The sequence below is a fragment of the Lagopus muta genome, chromosome 7 (assembly GCF_023343835.1).
Source record: "Lagopus muta isolate bLagMut1 chromosome 7, bLagMut1 primary, whole genome shotgun sequence".
In the NCBI taxonomy this organism is placed as follows: Eukaryota; Metazoa; Chordata; class Aves; order Galliformes; family Phasianidae; genus Lagopus; species Lagopus muta.
In genome coordinates, this window is record NC_064439.1 from 6,583,079 (window position 1) to 6,598,580 (window position 15,502).

The following is a 15,502-nucleotide window of genomic DNA, read 5'->3' on the forward strand; positions in this document are numbered from 1 at the left end:
GGCTTTAGGAAATCGGCTGCAAACACCTGAAGGTGAATGCTTTTATGTGATTTAATCAAGATCACTCAGCAAGCTCTGGTCAAAGAACAAAACCTTCAGTCTTCATTTCCCCTCTCTCACTGTAAGCAGTACACAGTAAGGCCCAGACCAGACAGGGGAATCCTAACAATCTGAAACCAAGAGCACGTCTGTAGCACAACCAAGAGAGTTGAGACCACAACCACTGAGCCTGCCAGCACCTTGGGGAGGTGAGGCAGGTTTGAAGGCTCCCTGCCCCAGTGGTACCTGATTTAACTCAATTAAAGCCTACTCTGTACACCTGCTAGGCAGCTGTGTGCAATTACAGTGTTGGAGGCAGGCACACTGACACAATCCACCCGTTTTTTTTCTGCGTGGCCACCCAAGTGAATTGAAATGTGCTGCTCTCTTCTCTGTGTTCAGCAATATCTGTCCTCACAGTGAAATTAGAGATTATTCCACGTGTCTGGCTGCTTTTCCCAAACATGTAATGCAATGTCATATTCAAAGGGATGCAGTTCCCACAAGAATTCCATTGCCTGAATTTCTCTGCTCTTGCTCACCTCTTTCCCTGCTGACACCGACGAAAACCAGTACAGAGAAGCAGGCTTTCACAGTCTGCTTCTTCTCGGCATTAAGCAAGACTGTTTACCTGTTTCCCAAACACAAGCCTGCTGGTTTTCCCCTTTGCTTCTGTGGCCTCAGAAACAGAAACAGCTTTAAACTGGGAAAACTCCCCAGAAAATTAACGTGGGAGAAACCACTGCAGAACCAGAGCCAGCTTTTGTGCCCTGGTGTTTGGACTCCAAGTTGCCCCTTTAACTGTGAAATACTCAAAGAACTGTGGGCTCATCTCTCCAGGATGGGCTGGACATGAAATCACAAGGGGTAGGTGAGCTTTTGCTGAAATTTCCTTCCTAGACAAATGTCCTTGTTGGCTGGCTGAGTAGGGATGGTCTCTATGACTTACCATCCAAAAGAGGATAAACAAGGGTGTGAGCTCATCGTGGTGTTAGCAATCATTCTCATTTGAAGGGAACCCTCATTGTTTTTAAGAGCAAGGAGGAGAGCTGGCTGAAGTTCTGCCTGGCCTCCATGAGGTGGTCCAGGTACTCCTCCTGGCCTCGTGGGGGGCAGCAGCCTCTGAGTGCCCCAGCAGCTTCTCAAAGGCTTCAGATCCCTCACAGAGTCTGTTTGTGGGATGTGGTTATTCACTCCTTGGGAAGATATTGAGCTCTCCAGTCCTTCCATATAGCCTCAGACAAGGTGTTACCTAAAGTTAGCCCTATGAAGCCCACAGCACAACATGTCTGGGTGAGCAACTAGAACATTCAGATCATAGGGACATAGAATATCCCACATTGGAAAGGACTCACCAAGAACACTGAGTCTGAAACTGGCAGGCTTGGAGTCATGGCCACTTCCTTGGGGAGCCCGTTCCAGCTGCTTCAGTCATTTCAAAATGATGGCATATCTCTCCTCTGAAACAATCTAGGATGAACAGCTCAAGATGGGTCACAGTGTGAGGTGTATTGCAAAGCTGAACCCAAATAGCCTTGTTGGCAGATAAAAATAATCCGAATGAAATACATGAATCTCCTGATATTCTGTTTGATGCTGTGGAAGTCATCATTTGAAACACGGTCCTTTTCAGAACAGATAAAGCCAAGATGATTACTTATAAAAGAAGATGCTTATGAAGCAAGTAGTAAATTAAAAAAATAAAAGGAACTCATTACCAAAGTATCACCGCAAGTAACTGAGCCACTGTTCAGCAGGAAGTCAGCCTTTGTCCCTCTACCTGTCATGAAACTATTTAAATTGGAGTAAAATATGCAAAACCCTCTGCAAATGCAGGTGGCCACGTGAAGTGTGTGCTGATGGGAGTCGTGTGGGTGGGGATAACTGAGCACAAAATGCTGCCTGTGGGTATGCAAACTGAAAACTGACACATGGCTGCGAGTGTCCCGGGGCAAACCAGCCCCTGTGTTACGTGTCTGTAAACCAAGCAGAAGCCGTGGCTTGTCCCTCGTGCATCTTAGCAGGGCAGGTGAACCATACGATGCAAATGTGCACAACAAAAGTAGATCAGCAACGCTGATGTAAGTAGAAGCATTTGTTCCATATAAACCACACTGTCCAGCATGAGCCAGCCTGCAGTCACCATCCACTCCACTTCAGCAGAGAAGTGCAGTTTGAAATAGCAGGTCTTGGGGTGAACTTTTGGCAAGGAAATCAAATTTCAATTCTACTTCAATACTGACTCTTTAGAATGCTACAGTAAAATCTCCAAAGTGAAATACTTAGGCAAAAGTTGTTCTGGGTAAGTAATGCTAAGAACGTTACAGGCACATCCAATTAGTCTTCTTTAATCAGGGCTTTTTTTTAACTCCTGCTACAGTGTCCCAGAACATCCCCTTGTTACCCTCTCACTCCATGGAAAAAATGACTGTTTTGTGCTCCTTGCCCTTGCTGGTAGAATCATAAAATAAAGTCACAGAATCATAGAATCATTAAGGTTGGAAAAGACCACAAAGCTCACCAAGTCCAACCAGCAACCAACCCATCCTCACCATGCCCACTGACCACGTCTCACAGTGCCACATCTGGAACACCTCCAGGAACGGTGACTGCACCACCTCCCTGGGCAGCCTGTGCCACTGCATTAACACTTCAGAAGAAGAAATTCTTCCTAATATCCGCTCTGAACCTCCGCTGATGCAACTTGAGGCCATTCCCTTTTGTCCTATCACTGGTACCTGGGAGCAGAGGCCGACCTGCACCTCAACACAACCTCCTTTCAGGCAGTTGTAGAGAGCAGTGAGGTGTCCCCAAGCCTCCTTTTCTCCAAACTGAACCACCCCAGTTCCCTCAGCCTCTCCCCATAAGACTTGCCCTTGCTGGCAGCAGCTTACTTCACTACCACTGCGAGCCCAAATTCACCAGAGTTGATTTCTTCCCTGCGAATGGGTGCAGAAAGAAAATAAGAAGCAGCAAACCTCCTGACTTCAGCAGAAGCCCTGCAGGGGCTGAGCAGCCATCCCCCCCATTACAGCCCCAGTGCAAGCAGAGCTGCTCCCAGCCACAGAGCAGCCTCAAGGCATCTCAGAACCTTGCCAGAAACTCCTTCATGTGAACAGGAGTCAGCTGGGGTGAAACACAATCCAGCAGTGCAGCCAAGACAGCCCCAATTTGCATCTGCTACAGTAACTCCTCTTCTTGTAACAACTCATTTTCCCGCACAGCCTCTCACAGCAGCTTTTAAAACCACGTCAGTCACATTTCTTTTGTCAAGCCTATGCAGAAGGTTCAAAAGAGGTCTTAGGAGACTGAGGGCATGAAGGGAAGCAGGGAATCGTCCTATCATTTCCCTGCAAATAATACATTTTAATATAATTCAGCTATTTCATTCTCAAATCCTTCAGAACACCAGAGTGCACACAGAGCTGGGACCCATTCCTGCATCAGCGCGTCGCTGCGTTTCTCATCTCATCTTTCTGGTTAACAAGAAGGCATTTCCTCGGTGTCTTTGAGAAGGATATTATTGCAAAGAACATAATCAGCTTCCCCTGCATCTTCTTGTCCTTTTGCTGGTACATAATGGAATAAATCCAGGATTTCCATGAGTTCCCATTTCCTATCTGCCAGCCAGCGTCCTGTTCTTGCCTCCCCCTGTGTGCTCCTCAGACCCTAACACTCAGGGGGTTAAGCTCTTGTGTCTTAGATCCCTCTCTTCCAGCTGCCAGCTCAGCCTAGAGGAACTCCGGAACCTCAGAGCATGCAGGGCTCAGCTGGGGTAGGTTTGTGCTGGGTGAGCAGCCTGAATTTTAGAAGTGTTCTCTTCCCACAGGCATGAAGATGTGGGTGCCACCCATGGCTGTGAGTAAATTCAGGATCAGGTGTTGCAGAACTTGTCCTGCTCATCACTTCCAACCTCACTTGTATCTGCTCTGCACATCACATCTCCCTTCTGCATCATCAGCCTCTTGCTTTCTCTCCTTGCACCTTGACAACTCTAGTCAGAATATGGGGAGATCGGAGTGAAGGAGGGCTCTGACAGAGAACACAGAGGCTGTGCATTCTCACAGAAGAATAACTGGGCAGCAGACAGATTGCCAACTAGGGAGTTAATACAATTTAGGATATTTGAGGCAGGGTGGGGATCACAAAGCAAGGCCCCCCTTGCAGTCACGTGGAATGGATTGATATAAAAAACAAAACCCAACTCATTTGCACATACAAGAGTTCTTTTCCTCAGCTAGAGGAATGCAAATGCTATGCAGCCATTACATTGTCTCACACGGTTTGGCTGATTATCACACCTCTAATTCCAGTTCACACACTCCACATGGCACTTTCTTATTATGGATGTGCTGCTGACATGTGCAAAGGCTGATTAGATAGTGAGACAAAAGCCAAGGAAATAATAAGGACACAACTCCGCTTTTTAGAGATTGACTTTACCGTGGGCACTTGTGTGCACAGCTGAACTTGTCTTCAGAGCTTGATCTCTGCCCTTTGTGAGCAAAAATGTTTCAGCTACTGAGTGAAATCTTCCAGATAGATACAACACGTCACAGTACTTCCCAGGTTTATCATTCTTCCATCTGCCAGATAGCCAACTATTCCTCACTATCTTTATTACAGCCCTTACAAAGCTGCCTTCCTAATCCTATCAGTGGATGAGCAATGCTTTTGCCTTTATATGCTTATCTCACCCTGCACATGTACCCATTCTTTGTAGTCAGATCAGGAAAAACTACCCCGTGAAGACCAAGCACACAGTTTTTCAAGTGAGCAGCCACCTGGGTGGCCAAGAGAAGTCTTCTGGGTATGTGCCACAGTGGACAGTCTGCATAGGATGGGCCTTGTCCTGCTCAGTTGTGGGCTCTGCCCAAAGGAACCTTCATAACACAGAGATCCAGAAAGACTCCAGGCCATGCACTGCAACGGGTAACCATGGGTTTCTGTAGGATCAGCCTCAAAGTGGAATCCACAGAACTACAAAAGATGCAGAAAAGGCTGACAAGGTATATGAAAGTATGGGGTTACTTTTCAGATTAGGAAAGATGAGTGGAGGAATCAGGATTGGGATAAAGATGGCAGACAGGGAAGGGCACATAGGAGGAAAATGGCATATGGGAGGTTCATAACAAAGGAAAGGGAATATTCCTGATGTGTCACGTTCTTCAACTGCAGAACATTATATGTACTACAAGTTTGGTTTTGAAAAGCAATTGCACATGGTCATGGAAGAAAAACTCATCAGGGCTGCAAAACACCAGCTCTAGCTCAGGACCTGAGCCACAAAGTGCAGGAGGCTGGGAAAGTTTGTCAAGAAAGCACCTCATATTCCTGTCCTGCTCTCATACTCCTCCATGTATTTGTGTTACAAAAAGAGACCCCCCCTGCCCACAAATCCATAGTAAACACAAAAATGGGGGAGGCTCAGGATGCTGTTTTCAGAAGCATGAAGGGTCAAGTCCAAACCTACGTGGCCTGTTTATTGCAAGGTATTGCAACACCAGAGATGGGATCTAACCTGCTGGATGCCTGACTCTTACCAGGAAAGAAGGTGAAGAAACAAGCTCGAATTGCACTGCTTGCAGTGCTGTGCAGATGTATCCTCTCTGCAGAACATGCATGGGAAGCAAGGAGAATCAGAAGCCCCATTACAGGGCAGCTGGGAGGCTGGAGCTGTTGGCATTAGATGCTAGCTGACTTAAAGTTTGCTCCTGTAGATTTATTCTGCGCAGCATGGCTGCCATAGAGAGGCTCTCATGTCCCTTTTGCCTCCCAGGGCTGTCACAGCACCGCAAAGCCACCCCAGCAGATCTTCAGCAGCAAGGGGACTCCAGCTACTCTCCATCCCTGCATGGGGAATAAGCCTCCAATGCTGTGATTTCTTGTGTCCAGTTTTCCTCTTGCTCAGGGGGACTTTCCCTTCCATGTACACAGCCTCACAGGTCTCAGCTTTCAGCCAAGACCCATCCTCAGCTCCCTCCAATGGAGAGGCAGCATCCCGCGAGCTCCCAGGCAGTGCAGTAATTAAATTTTAATGAGCTGCTCACTCGTGTTCTTTGCAGCAGGCTTTCATTTCAGCTGGCAGCTCGCACCTGTAACCCAGGCATTTCTCTGCCGTCTCCTCAGTCAGGAATGGTTTTGTCATTCTTGAGCATGACAGGGTTTCTGCGTTAGCCTCCATGTCTCAAGCTTAGTCTTGCTGCTGGGATTTCTTGCAGGGAGTTTGGTGCTTTGCTTTGTGCTTTTTACAGAAGCTTCCAGTGCTTATTTGGGGGAACATCTGTAATGATTTACACTGCGGTCCTGTTTTACAACCCTTCGGTTTTGGGTTCACACGGATTCCATGCAGCCTCCAGGCACTAGTTTTCACATTGATGCTGCCAGGAAGGATCTCCATAAAGCTTTAAAGAAGGATCTGGCTGATAGAAGGGAAAATCTGGTATCCTTTTAGGAAGGAAGGAATCAAGCCCAAATCTGACAGCTAACCTCAGTTAATGTTCCCTGGGGACTTGGCCAGCTTGGGATGCACAGGTCCTTGAGGCAATGTGTGCACTGACCAGGATCCGTTTGCTCTCACCTCCTTCAGCCGGACAAGGGGGATGCTCTGGGGATGCTCACTGTCCCCAGACAGTGGTGACAACAGGCACAGGGCAGCCTGTGAGCTTCACATTGCCAGTAAAATCAATAAATAATTTTACTCTGTTCTAAAGAATTACATTTCTATTTTCACACCTCTGTGCATTCTGTTTGGGAATGCACTGAGTTTCTACTCACTTCACAGTGCCATTTCTTCATAGCCCCAAAACTGATTAAGAGCACCTAGTGAAGAGATGTAGAATAGGGTAGAAATCCCCAGATGGTGTAAAAGCAGTGAATGTTCAAAATATGTCATAATAAATAATCTGACCTTTTTCCTTGCAATATGCATCAAGATTGAAGAGAATTGAGGACTGAGATTAGTACCCTCTCTCACCAGCATCCCTTTGCACAGGTGTTCCCTTGAGATTCTCTGTGCAGACTGCTTATCTCAGTGCTAGGTGAAGATGAAGATGATAACAAACGCAATAAAAAATATGAAATAAAAACAGTGCTCATAGAGCAGAGGGTAGGGGCAGCCTACAGATATCATGTATCAGCCATGCTGACAAACCATCAGCCCAAACGGGTCATTAAAACAATCTGGCCTCTTATCAGGAGCAAATTCTCTCTGACAGCGCTGAACACCATGCTGGCTGCAGCCACCTCTGACAGCTCAGCTGAGTGCCACACACACTGGGTGGGATTTGTGAGCTGAGTAGATGCTGTTCTTCTCCCACCAAAGGCATTTTCAGTTGGTTCTGTGGCCCTTTGAGTGTGGAACAGGTCCCAAAACTCAGCTCCCACCAACTTCAACATGAAACAGCAGCCACTTTGGTTACTCGGAAGAAGAGATCTTTCATCCCCCTAAGCAGCACCCCTGTGTGCTTAGTGGCAATGGCAAACACTTCCCTCTGATAAAAATGCAATGCATGCCCTCTGCTAACGCCTCAAATTCTCTGATGCTGTGGAATGCCTGAATTAAATAGATTCCTATCAGATATTTGCTTTACACAATAGATTATTTATAAGTAGTTTCAAATGCTCCATCCTTCCATTAATCATTGGCTGTGCAGCTTCTGATATCACTGTCCCTTCTGACTTCCTTTTGTTTTATCTACTGGAGACCAAAGCTATCTATTTTTAGTGTCATGGCAGGTTATGTGAGGAGCTGCTGTAGTGACAGGTTGCTAATACAGATGGAGTCCTGTTGTGGTTCCTCCAACTGATCAGTGGGGATGTCACCCCACGGGGCACTGCTCAGCTCGGGACTGCCTTAAGGATGTCCTGGACTCAACAGGCCATGCTTCATTTGTATCAACCATCCAGAAGGTAGCTTTTAATACTAGGTGCCATCTGCTTGAAACACAATCATAGAATCATAGAATCATCATAGAGTTGCTTGGGTTGGAAGGGACCTCACTGGTTATCAAGTTCCAACCCCCTGCCACAGGCAGGGCCACCAACCTCCAGATCTGGTTCTAGAGCAGGCTGCCCAGGGCCCCATCCAACCTGACCTTGAACACCTCCAGGGATGGAGCATCCACAACCTCTCTGGGCAGCTGTTCCAGCACCTCATCACTCTCTCTGTGAAGAACAGATCTCACTCCTCACTGAATCCCTGACACATGGATAGAACAGATCTATGGGGCCCCTCCTCTAAGCTCCCCCTCCAAGCAGGCCTGTTACCAACTAGGAGTGAGTCAGCCATGGCTCCTTGAGCTGATGCTACTATTGCAGCAAGAATCTTTCCTCTGCAAAGCTTTCATCTGCTTCATTTCTCCAGTTGTTGCTTGCTCATTTCTCCATTGTATGAAATCCTTCAGTTGGTTTCTTGTCCTATTCTTTCTTGTTCAACATCTCTAATATATAATGCAGTAATTTTGAAGAGAGTTTATATTTTGTGTAGGATAAATAAAACTATACAAAAGCACTGAAATGGAACTGAACTACACAACTAACCAGAAATCCACTAGATTTTATTCCTATAGACTATAGACATCATTCACTGCAGATGTCTCTTAGCTCCTCACCAGTTTGCATATACGTCCACTGATGTTCTCTGAAGGGAAACCCACTCCAGCTGCTCTCTGCTGTGAAATGTGTCCTCTTACTCCAACTGGATGCCAGAGGACAGACATCTCTTGAGGTCTGAATGCTGCTGGAGTTCAAGAGGCATTTGGACAACACTCTCAGACATAGGGTTTGAGTTTTGGGTGCTCCTGCTTGGAGCCAGGAGCTGGTCTTGGTGGTCCTTATTGTTCCCTTCCAACTTGGGATATTCTATGGTTCTGTGATTCATTACATCTTCCTCCCACTGCCTGTGATGCTCTAAGCCACAACAACGTGATGCCAGCAGAAAGCAGCAGAGACCTCACATGTCCTCCACTCCTCCCAGCAACATCACCAGAGCGGCAGGACTTGTCCCGGGAGTCCCTTATGCTTCATGATGGATCTTGTATGGACTGAAATAAAGCCACAGGGCCAGACGGGCAGCATCTGTTGAACAATCCAGCTACTGTAGTTCTGAGCGTTTCAAAAGGCCCCTTGTTCCCCTGCTGAGAACACAGCCTGGGGAAACAGCTGTTTTCCGATGCCTGGAACAAACTCTGAAGAATCAACAGGATGTTGTTAATTAATATCAGCTAATCCTATCATCTCTCTTCAAGTTAAGTCACCCTAACTTTATCCAAGGAGGAGCAGAGAAAGGACAAGCTAAGAAGGGAACTCCTCAGTGCCAGTGTGCTGGGCTGTGTTCCTGAGCCAAGCACGGCTGCGTGACCTTTCCAGCCCAGCCAATTCCTGCCAGCTGCACAAAGATTGCTCCTGGAGCAGTGTCTTGCTCTCAAGACCTAAGCCTTCACCTTTCAGCATGAATCTGACATGACATGAAATGACAATAAAACAGCTCCAACAATTTTGTGGTGTTAAATCACACCTCTCAGGGCATCTCTGAGTCCTTGAGCTGCTTTTAGGTTGGACAAGAATAAAGTTGAAAGTGGAAAACAGCCAAATCCCAGCAATTCCAGGGACCTGCCGATCCCATAAGCCCAGCAAACAAACTGCCTTAACAGCATCTTTTAAATTGCACTCCTGCAACTGCAATTGCAGCAGAAGTCAGTCTAGGATAACAGCTTCTCGTGTAGTTATTCTTCTGAGAGTCAGAGCCATGAATAGCAAAGTAAAAGTAGGCAGAGGCAAAAGAGCACCATAGTTCTCCCAATGGAGGCAGAAAGGATGAGAGTGCAATTTTGATCATGTGCGGAAATCAGTAACTGCTGTGGATTCTCCTTCTCTGGAGATATTCAAGATCTGTCTGGACGCCTACCTGTGCAAACTACAGCAGGGAATCTGCTTCAGTGGGGGCTGGACTCGATCTCTTGAGGTCCTCTCCAAGCCCTGCAATTCTGTGATTCTGTGATTTGGGGATGTAAATAGAGCTCCTGCCCCATTTGGCATGCAGACACTTCAGGCTGCATTCAGCTGTGACATCATACATGCAAGTTCTATTTGCATTATTTTCTTTTCTCATAAAAATAAGATAAATTATTATATTGCAAGGTAATTAAGATGGTTTTCCAGACTCATCTACCTATAGATATCATCTGCTTTCAGCAAGGGTTAATGTTGCATCTGCTCTCACTCACAGTCAGTACCAGGCTCCCTTCTTTCTCAATTTCTCCTCTTCCACCTCAGTGAATCTCCTTTCCTCTCACACTTGCATTCTGCAGTTCTACGCAGCATTAATCCCAACCTTTGCTGTTAATTTCTCTCCTTCAGAGAGAATGATGCCATTTGAATTGCAGCAGAATTAAAATATACCTAAGACAGGAAAGAAACAAAGTATGTATGGATCTGTGTGTGGGAGACAAAGCCCCGCACCAATAAGGACCACAGCCACAGATACTCCCAAAACAGGAGCTCTCTGCCAAAACCAGCTACAGATTTTAAGCCAGGCTGCCCAAAGGGAGCTTGGCTCCGCTGGTCTTGCAGACACAGATGCTTCAGAATGAGTATTTACAGAAAGCAGCAGCACAGAGACTGTAGGGGGGCAGAAACTGGTATTAAAAATAAGGTCTCAGGCATTTCACCACGCTTTGTCACTGCTTTTCTTCTTCCTGACAATCAACCACAGAAATTTCACAGCTTCCACATCCTGGAGCTCTCTGCAGTACAAGATTAATCGGCACTGATCAGCCAGGGCTGCACATTATCTAAAATCCCTGTCAGCTCAACAGAGCATGAAAACCAGGAGAGAAAATCATTAACAAAGCAAAGCAGTCTCAGTTTCTCATGCCTGATGGTTTTAGCTGCTTCTAAAGAGAAGCACGATTTTAGGTTTTTATCCAGTTCTTTTACAGCACTGCAGAGTGGCCAAGGAAATGGGCACAAGCTGCACCAAGGGTGGTTCGGATTGGATATTGGGAAGAATTTCTTCATGGAGAGGGTGGGCAGGCATTGGAATGGGCTGCCCAGGGAGGTGGTGGAGTCTCCATCGGTGGAGGTATTTGAAAGATGCATGGATGTGGCACTAGGGACCACGGTTTAGTGATGGGATCGGATAGGTCAGGTTCATGACTGGACTTGGTGATCTTGATGGCCTTTTCCAACCTCAATGATTCTGTGATTTCGGACCTAGAGGAGAAGACATTTCCACATGGGCTGAGCCTCAGAGCTGCTTTAAAGTTGTTCTAAACCACAGCAACTTGGGGATGCGTTCCAGCCCTTCTCACTGAGACAGACAGAGCGGGGTAGCAGGGATGCACATTTGCACTTGTATGTATGGGGCCTGAGACTGATTTCAGCAAGTTAACACTTAATTTAGCTCTAATTTGGACCCAAATACCTGTCCAGCACACATGATAGGGAAGGAGCCCTGTGCCTCAAGCCTTGGCACAGGCTCAGCAGGCCTCAGCTCCATCTTCTACAGTGCAAATCTACACATCTTGAGAGAGGCAAGGCGCAGGCTGAGCAGCTCCTGGGCAGCTCAGTGAGGCCAAAAGCATCCAAAGGGAGTTTGAGGCACAACACCAGTGCATGTAGCAGCTCTGGCCTCACTGCAGCTGCCTGCGAGGCGAAGGGGTTTCCGTGATGGACACAAGGAAGAAATGCTTTCAACACTGCACCTTTTGCATGTGTTATTCAATCTGTTGTGGAATGGATGGTGTCCTTTAAAGGGCAGAGCAATGAGCCTCACTGGGATCAGAAAACTCTCCCCTTCAGAAATGCCAGGGAGCCTATCCATTACAGCACACTGCCCTGCAGCAGCCAACAGCCATCCTGCCCTACAGACAACAGTGGGGAGGAGGAAATTCTGCTGGGTCTGCTACAGTCCCCTGAAAAGCTGCTCAGAAAGCATTCTGCAAGGTGTAATAGCAGCAAGCTACATATTAAAACTAGTAAATAACACAAAGCTTTTCTTTGTGACATTTCCCTGCAAATAATTAAGGCCATTTGGGGCAAAAAACATGAACCATTTGTAAGTGTTAACCTGGTTCCCAAAAAGGAGTCCAGACCCTGTGGGGTTTCCATTTGCGAACACGGGGGGCAGAGCTGACCAGGCCTCACTGTACAAGAGCAGTGAGGATGAGTAGTGCAAATGGTGTGCAGTGAACATTATGCCTTCCACCTATTTTTTTAGAGCTGTCACAGACATTGCAGTTTCACACCGACAGCATTCTTGGGACAGGATGGATTATTGTCTATGGAGGAGGAGAAGCAACAGGTTTTGACTGCAGGAAGCAGACCTGCAGCTGTGACCATTGCTCCTTGCAGGGAATCCTTTTGCAGATGGCTATTCCTATCCCAGTGGTGAAACATGAGAAGGGAAGCTCAAGGTGCCAACAGAAACCCTCAAGTTGCTTTAGGTCAACACAGAACAAGACACAGTATACCTTAGATTTAAAAATTTAGTTGCTCAGAACAGGAGAAAAAGAGAAGCATTTAGTAGGACATCTTACATACATCACGGTTAGCCACTAGATGAATCACAAAACATCAAATGATAGAAAAACCAGCTCTCTGGGTGGGCAGCCACTCCAACCATCAATACTATCTCCTAGTCACTACATCTGTATGCACCTCTCTGCACCACCCATACGGTCCAGCACAACTCACACTGGTTGCTGGATTTAGTGTAGTGACTCCAGAGTGACTCAGGAGCCTTGCAGACTTGCTGAATGAGTCTGTCTCTCTAATCTCCGCCTGGTGCTGCTGACACTGTAACTCATTTTTAAACCTCTTGGTCACAGGGCAGAAACTTTCAGCAGAACTCATGGTCTTCGGGGAACCACAGCGCCGTGAATCAGCTACCATTAATCAATATAGGAAATACATTGAACATCACCATTTCTCCACTGCCCTTTACTAATCCAGATCCTGTTGTGTCCCAGCAAAAGTATGATGTTCCCCAGCTCAGCCCCTGCACTGCAGTTACCTCTCCGTGCCCAGGAAAAGTTTTTGATTCATGGAAGTGCATCTCAAACACAACTACACAGCAGACAGTGATATCAGAAAGACATGTTTTTAAACAAGAAACTTATTTATAAGTTATTTAAAATAAGATAAACTTATTTTAAACAAGTAACTTAGATCGATATGCATTTCTTTTTTACTTAAAATCCATCTTTGAATGTACAGTGTTGGCCCTAACTCAGCAGTTAGTCACTGTTTTCCAGTGAAAAGCACATTATTCACAGTCTCTTTTGAATGGATTTTGTAAGGTTTGCTGTAAAGCTGTAGTATTGCTCTTTTCCTATAGGTAATTTCTGTGTGTTAGAAGTGTCAGCTCAGACGTCCACCCCTGGTGCAAAATAACATGCATATAACCCCCTGCAACAGCTGCACAGTTCAGTCAGTGGAATTAGGAACCACAAAATTGTTGCTCAATTACCCGATACCCCCACACAGAAGGACCAACATCCCCACATCCTGATGGGAAGCATTGCTTATCCCTACCTAAGAGGCCATGAGGGTCAGACCAGCGTCTCTCCACATTTTTGTACTGCTCCTTCCTCTTCTTGCTTCCCCTGAAGCTCCCGAAACGCTTCATGAGCTGCAGCATACAGCCGTGCAGCAGCAGCTGTCGGTCATGCCCCGTCGCAAAAAGAAATCACAGCTGTAATCCAAAGGAGGCACAAGGGGCAGAAACGTGTCACCTGCACCCACAGAGAACGGGCAAGAAGATAAAACTCCAGGAGGACCGTGCAGTCAGGAAAAGAGGGCAGCTTGCTGGAAATCCAGCCCCCAGGCACTTGGTCGTGGTCTTGGTAGGGAGAGGGTCCCCAGCAGGATGCCCAACCTGGCAGGTTTGTAATTCCGGCGTGCAGGAAGCAGCTGTGAGTAGTGGGATGGGATCAAAGTCAGCCCACGGCTGTCAGAAACCTCAGGGAGTGGAACATTTCTCAGCAGATCCACTCATGCAGAAAGGGTCAGTGAGTGCCCGGTAAGCTCCCCTGTTTAAAAACCACTAACCGTGCAGAGGCACCACGAGCCCTCTTGAAGGGGATAGTCATGTGCAGCGCAGCATGATGACTCTTTAAAAGGCTGTAAAAGGAAACCACCCCTGTACAGACAATTCCTGGCACCAGGCGACCCGGGCACGCTCGCACCGTGCCATGACATCACCCAACTATTTTGATTCATGAGCGCGAGGTCTTCGCAGGGACAGCCTGGTCCTGCTGCCTATTGATGAGCTCAGACGTGCCCAGCCCTCCGCAGCAAATGACGAATGGCTGAATGGAAACAAGCATCTGCCAATTCAGAACAAGAACTGAAACTGTTTCCAAAGCTACCGGCTGGACTTTCTCCAGCGACAAGCCCTCCTTGTGCTATGCATATCTATATGCTTGGCATAGGTTGCCCTATTCAAATTTGCAAAGCAAAAAAGCGCCTGAGACAGCCGGCACAAATGTGCAGCACAAATCTGCTTCGTGGCCTTTCCAATGAGACAAGCACTCCTTGGGCTGTTGTTCTTCCCTACAGGCAGAAGTGTATTATGGTAAGCTTTGTGCCTACTTGTATTGTGCTGGTTTTTAGGGAAGGGATGAGCAGTGTGGGCTAGAGCTTGGGCAGGTGGGAGGGGATGCAGGCATTACCCAAGTCATAATCCAACTACCGGAGCCAGCCTTGCAACAGTTATCACAGAATCATAGAATATCTTGAGTTGGAAGGGATCCATAAGGATCACTGAGTCCAAAACCTGGCACCACACAGCACCACCCAAAAATCAGATCACAATCATGGTAAAAGTTGTGTTAAATAGAAAGCTTTATCTCAAAGTCTCAGTGCCAGCCTTTCCTCCAGCCATCACTGGAACCTGACGCTCAGATCTTTCAAAAATCAAATCCTACACTTCCAATCTAGACTAATAGAGTCTTATCTTTTTAATATCTAGGAAGAATTAAAGGCCTTACCACATTTTATTTCTCCAAAGAAACATACTTTTCTCTTTGTGCCCATGATTGCTCATGGGTCTTAATATCCTTAGAAAGATAAAGTGGCCAGGAATAGCAGGGAAAAAGATTTCATCAATGCAGATTGCTTGCAAGCTGTGGTCTCTCAGGGATATTGTTGCCATTGAGGAATCCACACAGGGGCATCCCGGGACTTCAGGGACCCAGAGGGACACTAAAGGTGCCAGCAAGTCCCTCAGCCACCAGGGATTCCCTCCATCTCCCCTGTGGAGAACATGGAAGAAGCCAGTACAGATGGCGCTTTTGTCCTTTCACCTACCGAACAAAAGAACAGATGAAATTATCAACAAGTCAATCATCTTGTTTGTAAGGCTCTCTTCGATATCCAAGTGAAGAATCACAATAATCATTTTAAGGCTTTTCCCAGTCTTTCCCTTCCTGACTTGTCCTCCTATTTGAGCACTATCTCT

At 46.8% G+C, this 15,502-nt stretch overlaps 1 protein-coding gene across 12 annotated transcripts in view; it reads right to left on the reverse strand.

The window, feature by feature from the left end:
• Positions 1 to 15,502, reverse strand: part of PRKAG2 (protein kinase AMP-activated non-catalytic subunit gamma 2) — a 184,929-nt gene that overhangs the window by 74,333 nt on the left and 95,094 nt on the right. Inside the window, exon 1 of one of the 12 annotated variants that reach the window (XM_048951509.1) lies at positions 13,576 to 14,821. The exons of 10 other annotated variants lie outside the window; for them this stretch is intronic. In XM_048951509.1, coding sequence (XP_048807466.1) covers positions 13,576 to 13,681 — 106 coding nt within the window. In that variant the 5' untranslated portion in view covers positions 13,682 to 14,821. Of the gene's footprint in view, positions 1 to 13,575; positions 14,822 to 15,502 lie in introns of those variants that run through there. One more of the 12 variants, XM_048951510.1, reaches the window with a different exon arrangement.